At 52.2% G+C, this 22,027-nt stretch overlaps 1 protein-coding gene across 3 annotated transcripts in view; it reads right to left on the minus strand.

Annotated features, from left to right (window-relative positions):
• The window catches only part of CACNA1E (calcium voltage-gated channel subunit alpha1 E), a 274,294-nt gene that overhangs the window by 228,410 nt on the left and 23,857 nt on the right, over positions 1-22,027 (minus strand). For all 3 annotated transcript variants that reach the window (XM_054587689.1, XM_054587691.1, XM_054587690.1), the window contains exons 2-3: positions 10,978-11,083; positions 10,032-10,171 (exon numbers count right to left, since the gene is read on the minus strand). In XM_054587689.1, coding sequence (XP_054443664.1) covers positions 10,032-10,171; positions 10,978-11,083 — 246 coding nt within the window. The remainder of the gene's footprint in view (positions 1-10,031; positions 10,172-10,977; positions 11,084-22,027) is intronic.

Raw genomic sequence — 22,027 nt, forward strand, 5'->3', positions numbered from 1 at the left:
CCCAGCCGTCCGCGGCAACGTCAAAGGGCCCTCTAAACCTGCGTGTGGGTGAGTGCGAAGTGGGGGTCAGAAGATAGAGACAAAAAAAGGGGGAAGTAAAAAAAAATGGGAATCTAGGAAACATATTATTTTCATTGTTGATAAGGTTAAAAATGAAGGTCTTTGTTTCAACTTTTTCTCTTGGAATTTCTTTGTTGTTGTTAATAACTGGAGAAGGAATCCGCTAGTTTTGATAAAATTGGATACACTACACTAAGAGGAAATGAGACATATCCTATGCTCAATTTGCAGTAAACTTCTGTCTTGAAACAAAATGACAACTAATGAAAATTTTAAATTCTCCATAGTTTTGAAATTTGCAAAAGGTTGCAGTGAAACTTGTCTCTATGGTTGCAATGTGGAGATAAATGACTGTTCAGAATGAGGTCTACAGAACCATACTTTCAATTTTTATACGCCTTTCATTTAAGACACTCAGGTGCTTTATCTGAATCTTAACATTTATCTTCGTAATATCGCTGTCCTGGGGGAAGCTATTACTGCTCACTGATTTTGTATTTTGCCTTGTTGTCTCTCAACGCTTTTGGGAGGCGGCTGTGTTGTGCAGTCATAACAGCACAGGCTCTAGGACTGTTGACAACGAGTAAAATGCTGACCCCTCCCCTTCGGAACTGTTTGGTCTTGAGCACGCATGTGGCTCAGCCTGTGAGCTTTGGTTTTCCCCATCTGGAAAATGGAGACGATATCTGCCCTATTTTGTGTTTCATGTTTAAAATGATACATGCACCCTGGCTGGAGTGGCTCAGCGAATTGAGTGCCGGCCTGTGAACCAAAGGGTCGCTGGTTTGATTCTCAGTCAGGGCACGTGCCTGGGCTGCAGGCCAGGTCCCCAGCAGGGGGCGCGCGAGAGGCAATCACACATTGATGTTTCTCTTGTTCTCTTTCTCCTTCCCTTCCCCTCTCTCTAAAAATAAATATTTTAAAAGATAAATAAAATGATAGCGTAAGTGCTGAGATGGCATTCAAAGGCATCCACTTATAGAATAAGACACGGGGGCCCCCGGAAAACAGGGGCCGCTATCAGCACCTGCACTGCCATTATTTCGCTTGTCACAAGACCTGGTGAGGTAGCTGGTGCAGGTGCAACCTTCATCTCGTAAATGAAGTTTCATAACGGAAGTGGACGCTGAGACGGTGGATGCCTCGCCTCCTGTCACAGACAGAATGTGTGGTGGGGTCGGGACCAGAACCCAGGGCCCCCGCACCCATTTAGTCCACTACATTAAACTGTTTCCACAAAAGTTGTACACATATATTCCAGCCACCTGATTTTTAAAAAAAAAAAAATCTTATTTCTTAACACTGCCAGCTTGGCAGCCTGAACACAGACAAGCAGCAGGCTCCCAATGCTGGAGGTGGTAGAATGTGACTACGACTGAGTCCTGAGTTTGGGGGTGACTCAAACCAGGGTGCCAGCCCCCGCTCACCAGCCTGGACAAGCAGCTTAGCGACCCAGGCCTCAGTTTTCTCTCCTGTGAAAACTATTAAGAGGAAGGCGGCCAAATCCATCTTTCTCCCAGGTCTAAAATTCAGTGATCGGGCTTGGTGAGCCCAGCCTGCGCTTTCCTTCACCGGCTCCCCTCCTGCTGCCCACACCCGCCCGGTTCCACCCGCACTAACCAGGCCGCACTCGCCACCTGGCTGCGGCCTCACCTCAAGGACACGGCCACTGCACAGAACGGCCACGTTTCACATTTCCCCAGACACATTTACACTGACGTGTGGGCTGTGTTCACAACACAGAGCCGGTGCACAATCCTCTCCCCAAGGGAGGGGACAGATGTCACCCAGAGAATAGACATGTAAAGACTCCTTTTCATTTTCATCCCTACCCTGTGAATCTACAGAATGGGCATTGCTGCTACACCCACCTCTGCTTTGCCAACAGGCCCCAGAATTTCCGGCGCAGCTGCCCTCTTCCCCGTGCACCCAGGCACAGTGCTGAGCACCTTCAGATAGGAGCCCCTGGCCCAGGACAGCGGTCTGACTCAGAAGGCACCTGGCCCTAATTTCTTTCCCTGGGTGACCCCGTGTGTGTGTGGAGCCAGAAGAAGATCCCACACCAAACCACCCAGGGATTTTGAACCTTCCTCCGCCCCCTCTGGCTCCCACCCCCTTTGCGGACACCGCGGCCCGTGCAGGCCCACACTCAGCTCTCGGGTCTGAGCCCGTCAGTCAGTGAGGAGGCAAGGAGCAGGCTTGGGGCAAAGAGAAGCCATCCCAGCACCACCAGCGCCTTCCACCTCGAACACAGGAGGTACTAATATGTACCTGCTCAATGAACCAATGCCGAGTCTCCATCTAGAAGAGACAAAGCGCACACAGGAAAAATCTTCTCCCCCCGCCCCAAGGAGCTATCTCAGCCCACTGCCTGTCACCTACCACCAGGGCCTCTCCCGTGGACTCCCCTGAAGGAACTGGGTTTGTCACCAGCACAGAGCCAGCGAGAGACCTGCAGGCTCTTCCCTGCCTTCTGCCCACCTCTCCCCTGAATGAAAACCCCGTATTCGAACTCGATCTTCCCCATGATTCACCCATCTGGAGGGAAACGCAATGAAGAGAGAAAAGTTCTGACAGAAAGAGGCTGCGAGTAGCAGCGCGGTCCCCAGCGAGGAGCTGGAGATGCGTAAGAACCTGCGAGGAGGTGGAGGACTATCAGACGAGCAGCCACCAACTCTGCGGGGAGAGGGAGCCGGAGAGCAGTCTGGCTTAAGGACTGGCCCAGCACCCCCAAATCAGCATGAAGCCATGGATACCTCGTCTCCTTCTACAGACTCCCCTCCTCTGAGCAGCTCCAAGCCCCTCACATTGCCTCGCTCAGCCTCAGTGTCCCCATTTCCAAACTGACAACCTCTTATACCTCCTCTCTCCACTCCATTCTTCCCTTGCCCCCCACCTCCCACCCTGGCCCCCGATTTGCCCACTGAGAGCAGAGAAGATGAGTAAAAGACAGATCTGCAGGCTCTTGCCAGGCTTACCACACGGAGATGCTATATAAATACCAAGTGTCATCCTACTATGACAGCAGAGGTTTAAATTGGGCTGGGGGCCCCGAGACTGCGTTCGCAACACCTCCCCCACGTTCTCAGCACCGCGGGGACTGCGCTCCGAGGACAGTGTGCTTTCCTCGATCGTTAGCTCTCGGGAAACTCATGTATTAGGGCGGCCTCCTTACAGAAACCCTCTAAAAATACCTATCGGTGTATATTTAGCTCCAGAGAGCGTCCTCCTACCCACGGGCTTCAGGCTGCAGCGCTCTGCATGTCCCACTGGCGACAAACTGGGGACAATCTGGGGTCCTGCCGGGGTGGCTCCCAGCACCTCTGCAGCGTGTCCTCGGGCTCTTCCCTGTTCCCCTTTCCCTCGTCTTCCCTCACCCTGCTGGGGATGCACATCCTCTCCCAAGGGCAGCTAAGGACACGGCCATGGCTTCCTTCTCCCTTCCACGCCCCTTCCTTGGAGCCGGGTCCAGGCCCTGGAAGACCGTGCAGCCCTCCACGCCGCACGCAGCCTGCAGTGGCTCCCCACGGCCCTCCGGCGACAGCACAAGCTCCCGGGCGAGGGCTGAACTGGCCCCTGCTGACCTCTCCAGGCTCGTCTCCCACTGTGAGCCTCGCCAAGGCCCCAGGAGCTCCTGCTCGCTCTCCCTCCCTTCAAGGATTTATATGCAACATTCTTGCTCCCAGAAAGCTCTTCCCCTTCATTGTCTGGCTAAGTGCTGCCTGCCCAGCCTGGCATCCCATTTAAGTGCTGCTTCCTTCAGAAGTTCCCCGAATCCCCCAAAGGGAGGCCAGAGCCCTTCTGGGTTTCCATGACACAGTGTCCCCATGGGCAGCACTCAGCCCGGCCCACCTGCAGCCAGCACAGTGCCTGGAACGTCATGGGTACTCAATAATGTCTGATGAAGGACTTAAGGAAGATGGCAGGGTGGGGACAGGCAGTCGCCTGGGCCCCGGGCTGGTGGCCTTGGTGGAAGAGGGAGGACAGCCCCAGGCTCAGGCACGCCTGCCCGCTCTCCAGCGGCGCGCCCCTCCCTGCACACACAGTTAAAGGTGCAGCCAGGCTGGGAAAGGTGGCGGCAGAGCATGTCCTAGGCTGCTCTTGGTTTTTCAGACGGGAAAAATAAACAAAATCGCCAGCGTTCAACTGTGGCTCTGTGATATCACCAAGATTTTAACACATAACTAAAAATAAAGAGTTGCTGGGGGAAGGGGCAGCACACTTCCCGCTGCGCAGCTGGAACCCGAAGACGCACAGGGAAGCAAGCAGACAGCGTGGCTGAAGGAGGGCTCCCAGGACTGAAGGCAAACGGGCCAGGGTTCGACTCCTGGCTTTATCATACCAACGACTCGACTTCGGGCAAGTTACTGAAATTGCCTGTGTCTCAGCTTCCTTGTCTACAAAACGGGCATGGGTAATAATAATCAGGCCTAATAACTCTTACCTTGCAATATGATGTTTAGGATTAGAAATAAAATATTTTTGCATATATATTGATATACATCGATATAAAGAGCAGTCTTTGGCATATGGTTTAATAAATGGCAGCTGTCATTCTATCGCTAATGCCCCATAATGCAATACTGCTGCTTTCTCCTTACCCCTCCCCCCACCCCAGCCACCTCTAAGAGGATGGGTCTTCATATTCAGCCCCGCCCCTGCCCCATCACCCAGGAAGTAACACTGAAAAACCCCATCAACAGCTACCCCTGGAAGCCAACACCTCTTACTGGCCTGGAAACTGACGCCCTAGCTTTCATTTCCCTAACAGAGCGATCAGAATGTGAGCAAATGGGGCTACATCGCAGGTGCCTGGGACGGGCGTAGGTGCCGCCTGGCTCAGCCAGACCAAGGGGAAGGAAGGGCCGGGAGCAGGCCACCTCTGCCCAGCCCCAGGCTTCCCTCAGCATCTCCTCTGCATCCCACAGGTGACAAGAGAATCTGGGATGAAGCACATAATCAGTTCAACAAGCATTTAGTAAGTACCTGCTGGGATCCAGGTGCCGGGCCCCCTTTCCTGTTCTCACCTGTGGCTAGGCAGCGCCTTTGCGCCCCCACCCCGCCGCCCCTGTCATTCGCCCATCTATTCCAGGCACTGGGACTTATTATTAAAACTAATATGTAACAATGACTTAATGTTATTTTGAATTCTCCAGGTGGTGTGACAAATATTTAGAAACAGCACCTCCCTGAACTGTTACCAATACAAGAGAAGACTGCAAGTTACATAAGCCAACAGTTTGTGTGTTTTTTTTTTTAAATGGCAAATTCCACTGTCTTTTTTAGAAGAAATGAGAACACATGAACTTAGGTATGTCTCGGTCCCAGCAGCTGTTTGAGTAGTCAACAGTACAAGTTTTGTTAAATAAATGAATGGATAGATGGATCAATGAATGAATGAACAAGCCAATTAATGAAGAAATAAGCTGGAACTTATGATCCGTCTTTATGTATTAAGCCACGAGAGTCATGGGCCCTCTTGATCAACTACAGACCAGAAAGTTTTACTCCCAGCCCACAGAGAGACGTCTGAGGACGGAGACATGGGGCTCTGGTCCTCTCCAAGTCACATGTGAAGCCTCCGCTTTGGGTCAGGGACAGCTGCCTGATTGGGCCCCCCCGCCCCCCGGCCCCTGCCCCGGAGCCCACCCCCCATCAGGGCAGGGGGCGGGGACGAAGGAACTGCCACCAAGGAGCTACAGAAGTACAAAGCCCAGAATGCTGTGGAGTGACCGACGGTGTGGGACAATGAGTGCTGAAGAGGGGGCTTGAACCGGCAGCCACGGGCTCCAGCCCCGGAGCGCGCGCCTGCTGGTGGGTCACCAGCCCTGTCTGAACTTCATTTCCGTTTCTTCACCTATAAAATAATAGGATCCCATCTGGGGGATTATGAGGATTTGGATGAATAGTTTATATACATAAATCAACTTGCACACCATGAACTCCCACAACTTACAGACCTAAGAACACTAAAGATTAGAAGGTCAGAGGTGAAGGCCAAATGCGGTGGCCCGCCCCCACCTCTTAGCAAAGGTCAGTGACAGAGGCCTTTCACTGAGCCAGCTGTCCCTGACTCCTCCGCAGCCCCTCCTCCCTCCCCTCCGGTCACACAAGAGCTGAGAAGTGCGCAGATGCGGCGCGAGGTGCTGGTTGGGCTCCCGCACCTGTCACTCCTCTTGTGCACAGAAGGAAAATGTGAGGTGACACCTGGAGCTGAGGTGGGGAGGAGGAGCTGCCAGCAGGGACAGCTGTGGGGGCGGGTGCCAGGAAGCCTGGGGGGGGTGCACAGGGCAGGGGTGAAAGCCCCAGCCAGGGCCAGAGGGCACAGCACCAACCCCGGGACCTCTGTCAAGAGGCAGGGGCCCTTGGGCTGAGCACTCCACCTCTCCCAGCACCAGGTGACTCATCTCCGAAGCCTGCTCTGCCACCTCCCTGGGTCGGTATCACAAAAGATTCCAGACCCCAACTGTTGTACAGTGCCCGGGGATCTGAGGCGCCACCCCTCGGGGTGGAAGGAAGAAATAGAAACGCTGCCCGTTAAACTCTGTCACGCCATTATCGTAAGGCACAGACTGATCGTAGAGACACTCCAGCGTGAGAAACGTGCATTTGAAAAGTGAGGCAATCTGGAAGGAGGCAGCTCCACGCGGATATAAGACTGAGTCGATGGTCCAGTCCCACAGGGCAGAGCCACAGCCCGCAGCGCCCATCTCAAGACGCCAAGCCTTTTCCCTGGAGCCCCTTCCCGTGTGAATTAAGGAGAGAAAAAAGTCAGGAGGTGCAGGAAGAATGGGGCAAAGTCCTGTCGGCCCAGATGGACAGCAGTGATGAGCACTAACAACAGGGGACGCGAGGGCTGGGTAGAGAGAGAGCAGGGGGGACGAGTGACTTGGCCAGGGACTCAGCATCTGCGCCCCCGGCGTGCAGGTGGGGACGTAGAGGGCCCCCTCGGCCAGGCTGACGGAGGACCCCGCTGACCCCCACAAACTCACTCCGGCAACCGCGGGAATCCGTACCTGAAGGTCGCGCTGGGCTCCCGCCTCTCTGCTCTCGCCCTGCCAGGGGGCCAGTCCTCCACCTCGGCGCCCCCCCCAGCCCAGCTCCCAGACCCAGTGCCAGACGGCAGGTTCCCCTGTGGGAGCACTTCGACCTGTCACAACGCCTCTCAAAATGGGACATTCCAACAATGTCCATTGGAACATCTTGGATAATTATTTATAATGGTCCAAAACGGAAAGCAATCTAAGTGTCAAACGGTTGCAAAAATGGAGAAGTAAGCTGTGCATATCTATTGAACAAACTGCTGATCACTCAGTGCGGATTTTAACCAAAATATGGAGCAATATATAACAAAATGTACACTATGCTCTTACTATATTGAGAACAGGCAGCAAAATTTCAAGCACCGAAGAGAGCTTGCTTAGCATTAAAGGGCTGGAAAGAAATATCACAAAATATTTCTTAAGGACTTTTTCTTAATCAGGGAACTGGTTTTTTTTTTTCTGACTTTTCTCTATTTTCCATATTTTTCTTTAATGAACATATAATAGTTTAAAGTAAAAATAAACAGACGAGATGGAAAACTTCCCCTGGCGTCTCACACATATAGCACTTAAGGCAACCAAGGGTTGGTTCACATGCTGCTCTTCCTCTGGACAGAACCACACTTCTAAATGGCTCAGATTCTCATTTATGCCTTTCATTATATAGCAAACATTATTGGTTTTAGAGACATTTAAATTATCACACAGTTATTATCAAAAAGCAAAAAATACGTGCTGGCGATGATGTGGAGAAAAGGGAACCCTAGTGGACCATCGGTGGGGACATAAACAGGTGCGGCCACTGTGGAAAACAGTGATGAGGTTCCTCAAAAAGTGAAAAATGGAGCTCCCACACAGCCCAGCAGCTCCACGTCTGGGTACCCACCTGGAGGAAATAAAATCACTCTCTTGAAAAGATTCATCTGCACTCCCATACACAGCTCAGCATTACGCGCAGCGACCAAGCTACCGAAACAACCTACGTGTCGGTGAACAGATGAACGGATAAAGTACGTGATATTGTGCGTGCGTGCGTGCGTGCGTGTATATTATATATAGTGCATACACAATGAAATACTAGTCCTAAAAGAGAAGTCAGTCCTGCCATTGGCGACAACATGGGTGAACCTAGAGGACATTACACTCAGCGAAATAAGCCGGACACGAAAGACAAATTCTGTGTGATCTCACTTTTATGTGGAATAGAAAAAAATCAAACATAGTAACAGAGAAAAGAATGGTGGTTACCAGGGGCTGGAGGGTGGGGAAAGCAGGAGATACGGATCAGAGGGCATAAACTCTCATCTACAGACGAATACCTTCTGGAGACCTAATAATATTCAGCACTGTGCCATAGGTATCAATCATGTATTTCCCACTGGAAATTTGCTGAGAGTGATAGCAAGTGTTCTCACCACACACACACAGATAAAGGTAACTGGGCGAGGCAATAGATACGTTAATTAGTTTGACTGTGGTAATCATCTCAGAATGTACACCCATATGAAAACACCACACAGTACACTTTATATACCATTTTTGTTTGTCAGTCACACCCCAAAAGAGCTGGAAAAATAATAAAACATCGCCCAGGTGTGCTGCATTTTCCCTGACCATGTACTTCTGAAACTACATATAAATCATATCCTTATACACTTCATATTCATGTTTAAAATGCAGTAGAATTTTCATTCAGACAAATAACCTGCAGAAAATCCTTCTGTAAGGACACAGGTGGTTTTCAACATAAATAATCTCTTCTACCTGTTAAATCTGTTCCCATATTGAGGAACGGGCTGTCTATGAACTTCCCTTTGTAAATTCCAGTTCATTACACCTTCAACTTGCTCACTTTATCACAACTGGTGTGAAGGTTAAAAATACAAGTATTATGTCCATTCTGGGAGACGATGAATACATACATGCGAACGTTCCCAAGCTCGTACTCTTCTCAAACTTTACCTACCCTCACCCTCTGGCGATTCCCTGGAAGAAATGTCTACTTCGCCCGCCTCCCCTTTGGTCAGTTACAATGGCGGCTCCTATTTCTCCTCTCCCTCCTTTCCCGCTCCGCTCTGCTCTTTCCCTCACAGGCGTGAACCGCTGCCTGGGAGGACAGGACGTCCACACCCCACCTCTTGCTGCCGCACCCACACAGCACACAGGCTCCCCCAAGGGCCGGGCTCCCACAGCCCCTGTGGGCACCAAGAATCACCTGACACAAAGACCAACAGGCAGTCACAAAAGCCCCAGGAGGCATGGCCATCGCCACCAGTCCCCAGGCCCATCACATAAGCTGCCAACGGCGCTGGCGCAGGCCCAATGCAGGCAGCCCTATTCACTTCCAACAGAAAGGGTGACCTGTCAGGGATTTAAATAAATGCGCTGCCTGTGACACTGGGTCAGCTGCAATGTGCTATCGCTGTATTAATTTCCAAAGGAATGATATATCCAGCATTTCAGTGGGATTCAGTTGCATGCCTCCTCGTGTCGGTTAATCTGCAAATCCTGAAGAATTTTGTCATCAGAACACAAGTCTCAATTATCTGTTTAGAGGACATGATCTGAGTCATCTCCAAAACTCTGAACGAAAACTGCACCTGATGGCACATTCTGGCCCATCTTTTGGGGGCGCCCCTCCAGCTGAGACCAGCAGGACACATGTTCGGCACTAGCCAAGCACGGATGGGAAACCCGAAGCAACAGCAGCCAGACCCTGTGTCACAGGCTTCCCCAGAGTGGCACATGCGTCTCCACAGAGGACCCACCCTCCCCCGCAGAAGGGTCACCAATGGTCCAGCCCCGTGGAGGAATTTCATCCTTGAACTTTTTCAACCGTCTCTCTATCCTGGATGCACAATGAGTCACTTGAGAACGCCACAGCCCCTCCCCCACAACACACAAAGAAAAGACCAGAAGAGGACTCACCCGCTGAGAACCACGATGAAGTCCATGACGTTCCAGCCATTGCGGAGGTACGAGCCCTTATGGAAGATGAACCCCAGGGCCACGATTTTGATCCCAGCTTCAAAGCAAAAGATCCCAATGAAATACGGCTCCGTCTTTTCCTGTGGGACAAGGAGCAGAGGCGCCAGTCAGGGGGGCTGTGCTTCGCGAGAGGCAGGCAAGGCGCTCCCCAGCCACCCCTCCGCTCCGACCTCTCCTCGCTCCCATGGGACACCAAGATGTCTGCCCCAGACACAGGTGGAAAATGAGGGGGCTGGAGGACTCATGGAGCGAGGGGGCAAGGGGGGCCTGGGGGTCGACTGCAGAGACGGGTGGATGTGGGGTCACACCCAGGACCGACCGCTTCCTGTGGAGATGACCCCCAGTGCTGGCTTTGCCCTGAAGGCATGGCTTTCCCACGGCCGGCCTTCACTTCGGTTAAATGCTTAAGGGTTCACATCTACAGGTAATGAGGCGGGAGACGCTGACCCACACATCTGAATTTAAAACTATTTGTTTGCTGTCTTTAGGGGGATACACTAGACAGGTGAGCCATTTTTTAAGGAGAATATGGACGTAACATTTAGGAAGCTCACCCCCGTGAATGCACACAGGCTTTGAGCATCCTTCATCCTCTCCCCTTCAGCTTCCTGTCTCCTCCCACTTCAGAAGTCCCTTAGGAAAGAAGAAAGCGGACCCTGTGCTGGCCTGTTCTTCCTGGCGGGCTACACAGCACTGGTGACTCCCTCAGAGCTTCCTGGGAGCAGGAGTGAGAAAGGTCAGTCCCCTTGTCTTACGTGTCCCAGTGGGGCTCCTCATATTATACTGTAGGGCAGGGAGGAGGGAGAGGGGCCAGGTGATGAAGCAAAGGAGACAGGAACCAGGGAAGAGGACAGGGAAAGAAAGGTGACAGGAGGGAGGCACCTACCAGCCTGCGGGACATCGGGGTCTTGTCGTCCTCAGGAAGATGCTGCTCCAGGGCCAGGACGATGCAGTTGGCGATGATGGTGGCCAGGATCATGTACTCAAAGGGCGTGGGGAGGAGGAGTTAAGGAACAGATTCACCGAGAGAGGGACGCAGCCCCTAGATGACTGTGCACATCAACTCACAACTGTATCAACGCCCGTTGTGACTGTGCAGCCTGCACAGCGATTGATTCTCACACACAGGACGGCGGATGGTCCTTAGCCCGGGAAATTACAATCATTTCTGATTGGGCTCTCATCATGAAGCATCTTTTCCAAGAAAAAAAAAATGGAGCCAATAAATAGTACAGTTAGACATATGGTAGACACTCCAGGTCCTCAGAGAACTCAAGGACTTATTCAGGAGATAACTAGGGCTGAAAAGGGAAGGAAAGAAGGGAGGAAGAGTCACTGACGCCATCTCAGACCCCTTGCCTTCCCAGTCTTCAAACCGCTGGACTAGCTGATGCCTCAGCAAGGACACAGCTGTGGCTGGCTGCTGCCGTCTCTGGGAACCACGGCTGGGGTTCCCACCCCCACCCCATACCTCTGCTCACCTGAGTGGAAAAGCTCTTGGAAAAGGACCAATTCTGTCCACGTGAGCTCCCTTCAACTTAATATCTGAATCAGACAAATATCTAAAGGGGCCAGGAGGAGCTTGCTTTGCCCCCCGCCTCCACCGTTCTCTCCTCAACTTCTATACAACCACAGAAAACAGACGCAACATGACAGCAGAGCCGGGCCTTCTGAAACCAAACAACAAGGGAAGGGACAATGCATTCAGGCACTTTTTCCTGCTGCATTTTTCTGAAGACAGGTGAGGGAGCTCCCTGAGCCTTTTTGAGAAAACACCATTATGACTCCAGCGCCAGCATGCTGACTCCTGCAGAAAGGTTGTGCCACAAGCCCAGGGGAGGCAGGAGCGGGGACTGTGAGCAAATGACAGAGGGAACTGCCAGCTCCCGAGGTGAGTCACTATGCACGGTGGATTTTATTCTTTAACTACTGTTGTGACAGACACAAGCCAGCTGTTGCCACTGGTCTCGCCGAGCAACCTGGGCTCTAGCAGACTCCGGAGTCCAGGTGGGAGAGAGGAGTAGCTTATCTGGTGAAGTGGAGGGAATCCCTTTCTCTTTATCTCCCAACGCACCCAGAGTGGCTGCGTAAGATGAGGACCTAGAGCCCTCCCTGGGGAGCCAGGAGGAGGGTCGGTCCTAACATGACGCTCCCCACCCCCACAGTGACATCAGCACCAGTGAGTATTCAGGGCATCTTGGAGGAGGGGCGGGGACCAGGGCATCATCGGCAGGCAGAGGTGGTCTGGCCGCTGCTGCGGTCCTGGTGCTAGAACGGGAGGTCGCAGGGGCTGCAACGACTGGCAGCGTCTCAGACACAAGTACTCACTCACCACTCTCGCTGGCAGGGCCATCTCCTCCCCCTCGCCCATGCGTCCCTGAGCCACAACCCATTCTCCAGCAGCCGGCCATCCCTCCTTCCCATGCGCCTCCGACCCTTATGCAGGACCCCCTCGTGGGGCTCAGCCATCAGATCTAAACACTGGATGGGGCTCGAGGATCTCAGAGGCAGCTCCCCCGCCCTGCCCCACCGTCACTTACACCCTCCCAGAGGGCAGTGTCACCGCATAGGAAGTCCCTCGGCGCACCTAGCCCCCCTCCTTCAGGCTCCCTGGCACCAGGCTGGGCCCCTGCACACCCACCACGCCGGCAGACACACACCCCAGGTGCCCACCTAGCCTGCACGCCCGCTTCTCAGGTCAGACCCCTCACGACGCTCGTCCAGGGCCACCACTGCCCACTGACCACAGGGCTCAGTAACCCTCCTTCCTCCCGCCATGGGCTCTATCTAACCCAGAGCGCTGAACGAGTGCAGACCGACCAGGGACCACAGCAGTCCCGTATGCCCTCCTGATAGGCTAGCTTGTCCTGGCTCCCAGAATTCCCCAGGCCCAAAGAGCAGAATGAAGATGGGAACATGGCAGAAGAGGTGGCCCGTGGACCCATGCCCCCTCCTGAGGCCAGGCCTAGGGGACAGGCGCAGCAAGGGAACTGAGAACCCAACCGCGGGTCCCTGACCAATGCCATCAGAAGCTGAAGGCATTTAGGGCCAGTGTTCCTGCGACGCAGGTCACAAAATGCCAGTGCCCTAAGAACTTGCCATGAAACAAATGAGAGAAACTGGGGCCCAGGAAAGGGAAGCAGGCTTTGCGCAGCATGGCTTCTCAAAGCCTTTGATGCCACTGTGTACAGTGAGCTCCGCCTCCCCAATGGCGTTGGGGATGGTGCACCGGCTTCGCATTGACTTCCCACCAACTTCCCAGACTCCTGCCACCATATAACCCTTTGATCGGAACACCTCTCTTGAGAGCGGTGCTCACAGGAACACAGGGTTTGCAAGACCCTGACACCGAGGGCAGGTCTCACTGCCGGTCCCCGGGAGGGTAGGGTGGGGGCAGGTGGAGTGAAACCAGCACCCGTCCTTGGTCCTAACAAAAGTGTTGACCAAGTGTGGGGCTCAGCAGGCGCTCATCATGGCTGGCAAGGCCCCACACAAGCTCAGAAAGCCGCTCAACACGACCAAGGGGCCCAGCCCATGACTTGGGAGGCAGAACTGGGGACGTGCACAAGTCTCATTCAAGCTGCAGATGTCACTTGCTCTTGTTGGTCTGACTGAAATCATTGATTGTTTCAAGGTTCAGGCTTCTTCCCCTGCAAACCTCAAAGTGATAACCAGAGACTTGAAAGTAAATGAGCTCTTGGTTGCTGACCTGTAGGCGACACTGGTCCTGACAGCTGTCCACCTGCACAGACGGCCTCTGCCCAGCAATGCCCCCCTGCCTGTGGCAGCCTGTCTGCGGCCCTGGCTCCTTACTCCCACTCATACCCCTGCATTGTCCTAGTCGGCCAGGCTGAGTCTATAGCTCCCTGCTAGGATCCTACACTCACCCAGCCCTCAGGTCCAGGTGCAGACACATGGGGCTTGTCACGGAACATGGGCTGGCCTCAGGAAGGCGTTGCATTGCCACTGCAGGGCACTCGGGGCAGGACAGAGGCTCTGGGCCCCCAGCCCCATGAGCCAGGCTTCCTGTGACTAGCCAGGTGGCTGGATGGCTGAGAATTCAAGAGGCCTCGATGAAGGGTGCCGCCTCAGGCCTGGAGGCTGGAATCCGAAGGTACGGGTTTGGAAATACGGACGTTCTGAGAAGACCGCATTTCCACGCTCCCCCCACCCCTCCAATCCTCTATGTCTGACATCTAAAGACCCATAAGAGCAGGGATCCTTTGGCTTACAATTTTGAAAACTGTTCAAATGCACATCCCCCCCTTGAGAGGGATGTCTCTTTAGGCCTCATACATCATCCACAGCTCAGGATGAATTCACATCTGGGGCAATTAAAAGGTGTGCTTCTGATGCAGAAGAAAAGGTCAGACGATGGGAGTGGTATGTATCTGAGGACTCGTTGAAGGCAAGGATGGTGGGAACAGCAGGGAAAGACACCAGGTCTGCCTGGCCCCTGCCACTCCCCCGTACAGCCCTTTGCCCCTCCCTCTTGTCCACCTCCCTTTCTGCAAAAAACATAAAGAAGGGGCACTTGGTGCCTTTGCTTCCTCCAGCAATGGCCTTTGTCCTCCTTTCTGGCCATATGTCAAGATTAAGCTGAAATGTCACTGCATCTGTGAAGTTTTCTCCCTGTGCCCCGTAGCTCTTGGCGGTGTTAATTTTATTACTTCTCTCCTATTGATCTTCCCCCACCTCCTGAAAAATAGGGACAGTGTTTTGCTCATCTCTCCACTGGCAGTGCCTACAGAGCTTCTGGTACACAGCAGGCACTCACTAATGTTAAATGCAGGCGTGAATGAATGGGATGCACCCTCTGAGCAGCAGCTCCACCGAGGCGCCTTCACGAGAGGGGCTGCAGTCCCTCCCTGGCTCAGGGCGGGGGCTCCTGCTCACCCCCAGCCCTGGAGTGACTCAGAGGCACCCCCGCCCCCCATATCTCCCGCTGCAGAACCTCTCGCCAGACAGCAATGGCTCTACCACCCTCCAGAGGGAGGCCCCGGACTCACATAAGGGTCCACAGGTCGAGTGGATGCGCTTCTCAGGCTAGGCAAAGGCGTGGCTTGGGAAGATCAAAGGACGCTCCAAGTTGTCAATGCCTCGAAGAACAAGGCCCTTCCCGGGATGGGGTAGATGGAAGTCTGTCCAGAACGCTGCCTCCTCCTGCCCAGGAATGCAGTGACTCCCATTGCCTGACACAAAACACACCTTGGACAATCTCCCTCGCTGGTGTCCAGGCTGCGGTTTGAGGTCTTGAACAAACAGAGCTAACGAAGCAGCGTGGAAGGGAAGGCTGAGGACAGGGGGTTTGCCTGTCTTACTTGCCTCTGCACCCCTGGGGTCCAGCACGCAGGGGACACTCAATAACCGTTCTTGGTCAATCAACTGAAGAGCACAGGGAAGGCAGAGCCAGAGGCAGACTTACTAAAGGTCCCTGTGCTTTCTCCACACTTCCACCTATTTGAGCTTTGTGCACTCTGTCCTGTGTATACACATTAGTTATCCACAAAGAGAAAATAGCATGCACAGAAGATCCCTTTAATGTTAAAAAAAAAATTTTTTTTTGAAGAAGCAAAGGAAAAAGATCTGCTTGCTAGAAGAACAATTAATTTTCTCAGGGTAGTAGGATTATTTTTACTTTCTTCTTTACTGTTTCATGCATTGTCTGAGTGTTATAATGAACATATATTAATTTATAATTACAAAATCATTCAGAATTATATTCATTGGCGGGGGTGGAACCCAGCCACCCTGAGGAACTCAGCCCAACCTGAGGGTCATGACGATCAGTACAAGAGTTCTCAGAGGATCAAACACAGGAAAACAAAGGGACTGGACTGAATGACGCAACGGCCGTGAAAGTGCTTTGAAACTCGCAAAGACACCTCTCCCTCACCTGTGTCTGCTCGCTCGCTCGCTCGCTCACTCGCATAGGGCCTCATTTCATAAACTTTCCCGGCAATCTCCCCGAACACCCCTGCCCTTCTCTCTCCCTCCAAGCCTACTAATGAGGACCTGTGTCGCTCCAACTTTCTTTCCTGTCTAGCAGCTTCAAGACAATCATTAGGGAAATGATAAAAATAGGTTCACTTATTGATTTATCTCCTTTACCCAAAGCTCCTTCCTTCCAATGGTTGACTTGTTTCCTTAGCAACACAGCTAATTTGAGCAGCACTACTTGGCCTGCACACCTGCCATTTGCTCATTTCCTTCCTGAGGCACAAAAAGCTGGGGGAGAGAGAGCGCAGCCCCACCGGCTACAGTGGCGGTGGCCTGGCCTGGGAGCCGAGCCCTCCCTCCGCCTGGCCCAGCACAGCTTCCCTACCACCGCCCCTCGGGGATGGGGCTGGGAAGGACGCAGCCTCAAGCAGCAACTCTGGGTGACCCGGAGGAAACCCACATCCCTAGACCCCGTAGGCCCCCTCTGCTCTCAGCAGCCTGCGCTCAGGGACTGTGACATCAGAACACAAGGGACACTGATTGTGCTCAGAGGGGCCGAGGGCCACCAGGGACAGCCAGGCAGACACAACGCTGTGCCCCCTCCCCGACTCCAGGCCTGACGGAGATAGCACTTTTGTGGGGAGCAGCCTGTGGTGCCCAGGCACTGCCTGTGCACCCCAGAGACTCTGGAACAGCCACAGTCTCCGGGGAAGCGCGCTTCAGCCTCCCACACCCACAGCCACGCCTCGCCCGGGCCCAGCATGCACTTCCTACACGAACGCCTATCTCCTTCCCCGCTTCCATCCTGGCCTTCTGCACCCATCCGGACAGCTATTCCTGGGAGAAGGAACAGTCTCAGAAGACAGCTGGGGGTTTGGGGCACATGTTCCCACCCCTCCCTCACTTGCACTTCAACATCATTCTAACACGTGGAGGTTGACTCAAAGACAGTGATGGGGAAGGGACCCTGTCCAGTGTGCAACTCCCACAAGCACTACTCCAGAGAGACATCTTAAGTACGAACAATAGTGAAAGGCAGCTACCCCAGGCTGGCCTGCTACCGTGCTTATCGAAGAAGACTCAGAATTTCCTCGAGACCTGCAACACACTGGGGGAGATGTAGCTGTGCAACAGAGAGGCAGAGCCAGGGTTCTCCCCACAAAAACTGCCCCGCAGGGGGCTCAGGCAGGGAAGGCGGCCCATCTGCTCCCACCGCACCAAACGAGACGTGCAAAGGGCCCGAGCCTGGAGTGCGGCAAGACGCCGACAGCCTTTTGGAAGGCGCTGCCCAAATGCACGTTGTTATTATCCTATTAAGTCAACTTTTAAGCATCTGCTATGGCTGCAAGCTTTGGGGGACGCACCGGTCTGTGGTCACGGCCTGGGGAGTGTCAGGCTGGCTGCAGCCAGGGACTGACACTGTGGAGACCCGCCACAATAAAGGATTTAGAAGAAAATTATGGTAATGGGCCTCCGGGAAGAGGGCAGAGCTGTGCGGCCCAGGGTCTCCTGGGAATACGGAAAGCCCATCCAAACACCAGTCCCCAGGGGAGGATTTATGAAGCCAGTGTCTCTGACGCAATTTCTGCCAGTGATTAGAAGGGACATTAATCACACCCAAGGCCAAGGCTGAGAGCAGGAGGGGCTGAACCATCACCGAAGTCTGGCTCCAGCTCCCGCAGACCCTGACGGAAACGCAGTGAGATCATGATGCTGAGATCATACCCCTCATAGCGTGGGCTTTGAGAACGATACACTTGTCCTGGGACGACCAGCAATTCTGAAGAGGCAGGACCTTGGGCTGAAAACCCAGACGCCGCTGGAGCCGCCAGCAGCGCCATTTCCAGAGCACGTCCGCTCCCCTCCTAGCCGTCCTCACTCTGCTGACAGACGGGTCCTCTCATGGAACATCCGCCCCTTGACCCGTCCACACAAGCTGTGATGCGGGTCTTCAGCCTTTGCAGACTGAGGAGAAAATGAAAACCCGCCCAATTAACACAGGCCTGAGGCCAGCTGTCCTTCCTGGAAGGCGGTCGGTGTCACCTTTGCTGCAGACCCTGGTCTGAAGCAGGAGGATGAGATACAGAGATGGGGTTCCTAGAGGGGCTTCCCCAGCCTGCCCCGCCCAGGTGAGATGCCCCGGGGGAAAGGCCAGCCAAGGCTCAGGAGCGCTCGCCTGCAGGGGCTCCTTCTGGACATCCCTGCACTCACTCCCGCAGCTGACCTAGCCGGACACTGAGGCCCAAAGGAGACTCACCCAGAAGAAGGGATAAATATAAGAACTGTATTTCTCAAGGTTCTGAAGGACTACAGGTGAATTCTTCAATTTCTTGAAAAACAACATTCATCATCCGACCTTACCTATGTGCGGCCACCCTCATATCTGGGGCAAGTCACATCCTCAACTTCATTTCTATCTCTTTGCTCAGTCCTTAGTTTTACGTTTCCAGTCTCTGTCCTGGACTGGTTGACAGAAGGTGGACCACACATCGTCATCAAGCAGTAGGAAGGCGAAACCCTAGGGCTTCTCCATGTGACAGTCACCAGTGCACAACGCTGGCTGCACACCTGGAGGGCCACACTGTATTTCCCTCGGGGACCACCCCATGGCAGGAGAAATGCACTATGTACAAGCCACACAATGAGGTGGAAACCCTGCCTACTTCATGCTGGCCCATTTCATGATCTCATCGCTTTCATTATTGCTATTTTTCTCACCACCCAACCTTGTCTTAAAAAAAAAAAAAAAAAGATTAGACTGAAAAACCAAACCCCTTTTCTTTTTTTAAAACAAAACAAAAATGTACCATGTGACTTCCAGCCTTAACATCTGTTTTTTAACTTTGGTTTCCATGGTGGTGGGATGCAACCTGCCATCACCATGACAACAGCTGCCTCTGTTCAAATTCACCATCTGACAGGCAGTCCTGAACAGCACACACACCTCTCCCTCTCTCCCCGTCAAGAAGATGGTAATGCCATTACACCTACTCCTAAAGACTTAACTCCTAATGAATGAAAGACAGAGGACACAATGATAAGAAGCCAGCAAAGAGGCAGAGACCCAAAGGCTTTCTGTTGGCCAGGACCAACCACTGCCCTCCTTAGGGAGCTCAGTGGCTTGTTACTCAAAACAAAAGATCTGGAGCATTGTTATTCTTGGAATGTCGACTTGAAGCCACATTCAAACTCATTGCTTTCAGACCAAAGAACTCCCACCTGACTCCCATGTCTCTTGCCCTCTATATAAAATGACTGAAAAGAAGAACTTTGCGTTATTACCACTTCACTTAACCAATACTGAGGTCAATTCCAGATTCAGCTGACCCCAACCGCAAAAGGCAAGGCGGCTCGGAGGCATGAAGATAGTACCCACTCGCCCTGTTTCCTGCCTCAGGTACAGTCAGCTGGGTGAGGCTTCAGATTCACTTTTTATGTGTCTCACTGAATCCTAGACTCAAAACGCTGTCATGCGACGCACAGCTTTGGTGATCAGGAGACAAATGATTGAACGGTACAGAAAAGGGAAGAAAGAAAAGGGGAATATCAAAGGCTTCTGAAAGAAAACAAGACAGCGGTGGGAAAATTACCTGTTTCAGAAACCAGACTCTGTTTAGATGACACTCTGATGAATTCAAGCCCATCAAGAGTTTTGGCAGCAGTGTGCATTTTCGGGAAAGGAGAGTGTGGGCTGTAAGCAGCTGCCACACCCAGGACTATACCCCCTAGTTCGTACCAACGCTCACTTCACGGAGCATCAGTCAGTCCTCTGAATATGTAAAGAAAACAAGGGCCTTCTGCGGAAGAGTCCACAGATCATCTCTTGGAGAATTTTCGTTTTCCTGTGAAAGCCCGGCAGCTGTCCCGCAGTGTTCAAGGACACCTATTGAGCCCCCAAGCCACAGGAAAAAACGTAGGAGGCATGAAGGACACCGAGCTTGGAAAGTGGAAGACCTGGGAAAGGCCTCAGAGCAGTTCTCAAATATCTGAAGGGCTAGCTTGCAACAGGGGTGTTAGCTGCTGCTTAAGTTATTCTGGAGGGTAAGACTCAGACCAAAGGGTGGACCATCCGCCCAGAGGCAGACCAGGGCAGCATGCAGAGGTCCACAGCTCCACAAGTAGGTGGACTGAGTATTCTGTTAAGTAGTAAACTAAGTGTTGCACTAACACATGTTTACCAACCAGCCTCTCTAAGGGATAGAAGCCCTGATGCATGGCATTTGACAATTTCTGGAGAGCAAATACTCTCTCCATAGCCAATTTCAAGCTACTAACTTGACACCAATGTGCATGGAGTTGGGAAGTGATATGCACATGGACATCTAACAGCTGGGACCAGCCAGTGCCAGCACACCACGTACTCGAAGTTCCATGTCTCTGGGAGCCCGTTACAGCTACTGAGGAAGAAATACCTCTATTTGATAGTAGTCAAACTGGATCAACCCTCATATGCACAAGGGTTAGTTAACAAATGGGTAGGAAGCAAGGTCACTTGCTCAAGGGCCTTCTGGGTTAGCACGACTCACTCTGTCCCTTAGCCTCAGTTGTCCCCTTAGCTAGACCTGAGCTCATGAAGTCTGCAGCATCACCCTTATCACCACAGAAGGCCGGGACCTGTGCAGCAGGGCGTGTGCCTGAAAGAGCCACAGGTGAATAGTTTGCTCATGTCATGAAACATAAGAATTAATCACCCCGCTCTCTCAGCCTGAATTTGGGGATACCCAGGGGGCTCCTGCTGTTTCACCAAAGCCTACAAGAAAACTGAGACATATCAGCCAGGACACCTGATTCAAAGCACAAGCCAAAGAAACAAATCTGGTAAAAAGCTCACCTCTCAATCAGTGGATCTCAGCGTTGGCTGTGCAGTACAATCAGCCAAGAAGTTTTTTAAAATTAAGGGTGTAAGGAGGTATCCTATCTCCAAAAATTCTGAATTAATTTGTCTCAGCTATTGTCTGGACATCAGCATTTCTAAGAGGACTCCAGGCTGATTGCTATAAGAACACTGCCTTTTATGCTAAAGGCAATGAAAGCTAATGATGTTCTCAACTCAAGGGATGTAACAACTGAGGAAATGAGATTCCCAGAGACACAACAGGAAACATGGAAAGATACCTTAGTACACATTATTCCAACACACTCATTTTACATACTCAGTTACCGAAAGCAGAGGAGTGACTTTTTCAGAGTCAGGACTAGAAACCTCTCTGGATTCTCAGCCTCATGCCGGGCAAAGCTTAGGAACCTCTTATCAGAGCAACCAAATAAAACTCCCTGGCTTCTTGGCTTGAACTGAGGGCTCTAAAAGAAAAAGATCTTTTTATTTGAGTTTATTTCCTCCATCCCAGTAACACTCAACTGCTCTCAAGAGTATGTCTCTTAAGGTAGGATCTCAATGGTTTACCTTTCTTAGGGCCACTGAAGAGCCAGAAAAATTTGTCGACGAGTGCTTGCCTGAGTGCCCATTCTCCCACCTGCTGAGACGTGACCATGGCATTATGCTGGGTAAAAAGCCTGTTGAATCCAATACTATCATTTCATAAAGCTCTCCGGAAACTCACAGGGATTCTTTCCAGAAAGATTTTTGGAAAAAGAGAACATTAACTATTGTTCTGAATCACTGTTTCCCACTTTCATTGGATCTGTGCTGGCTGGCTTTTTGAATTATCCTTGTCATTTCTTTTTTATTTTAATTGAATTTATTGGGGTGACACTGGTTGCTAAAATATGTTTCAGGTATACAACTCTGTAATAAATCACCTGTATATTGTACTGTGTGTTCACCACCCTAAGTCATTGCTCCTTCCTTCACCATCTGTCCACCCTTTAAACTCTTCTACCTCCTAATCACCATACTGTTGTTTGTGTCTATGAGGTGGTGGTTTTTCGTTCGTTTGGGTTTTTTGGTGTTTTGTTTGTTTTGTTTTGTTTGCTTAATCCCTCCAGTTTTTTAACCCAGTCCTCCAATCCCATTTCCCTCTGACAGCTGCCAATCC

The sequence above is a fragment of the Pteronotus mesoamericanus genome, unplaced genomic scaffold, assembly GCF_021234165.1.
Source record: "Pteronotus mesoamericanus isolate MK-2021 breed Mesoamerican mustached bat unplaced genomic scaffold, CSHL_Meso_final scaffold_1186, whole genome shotgun sequence".
NCBI classification, from domain to species: Eukaryota; Metazoa; Chordata; class Mammalia; order Chiroptera; family Mormoopidae; genus Pteronotus; species Pteronotus mesoamericanus.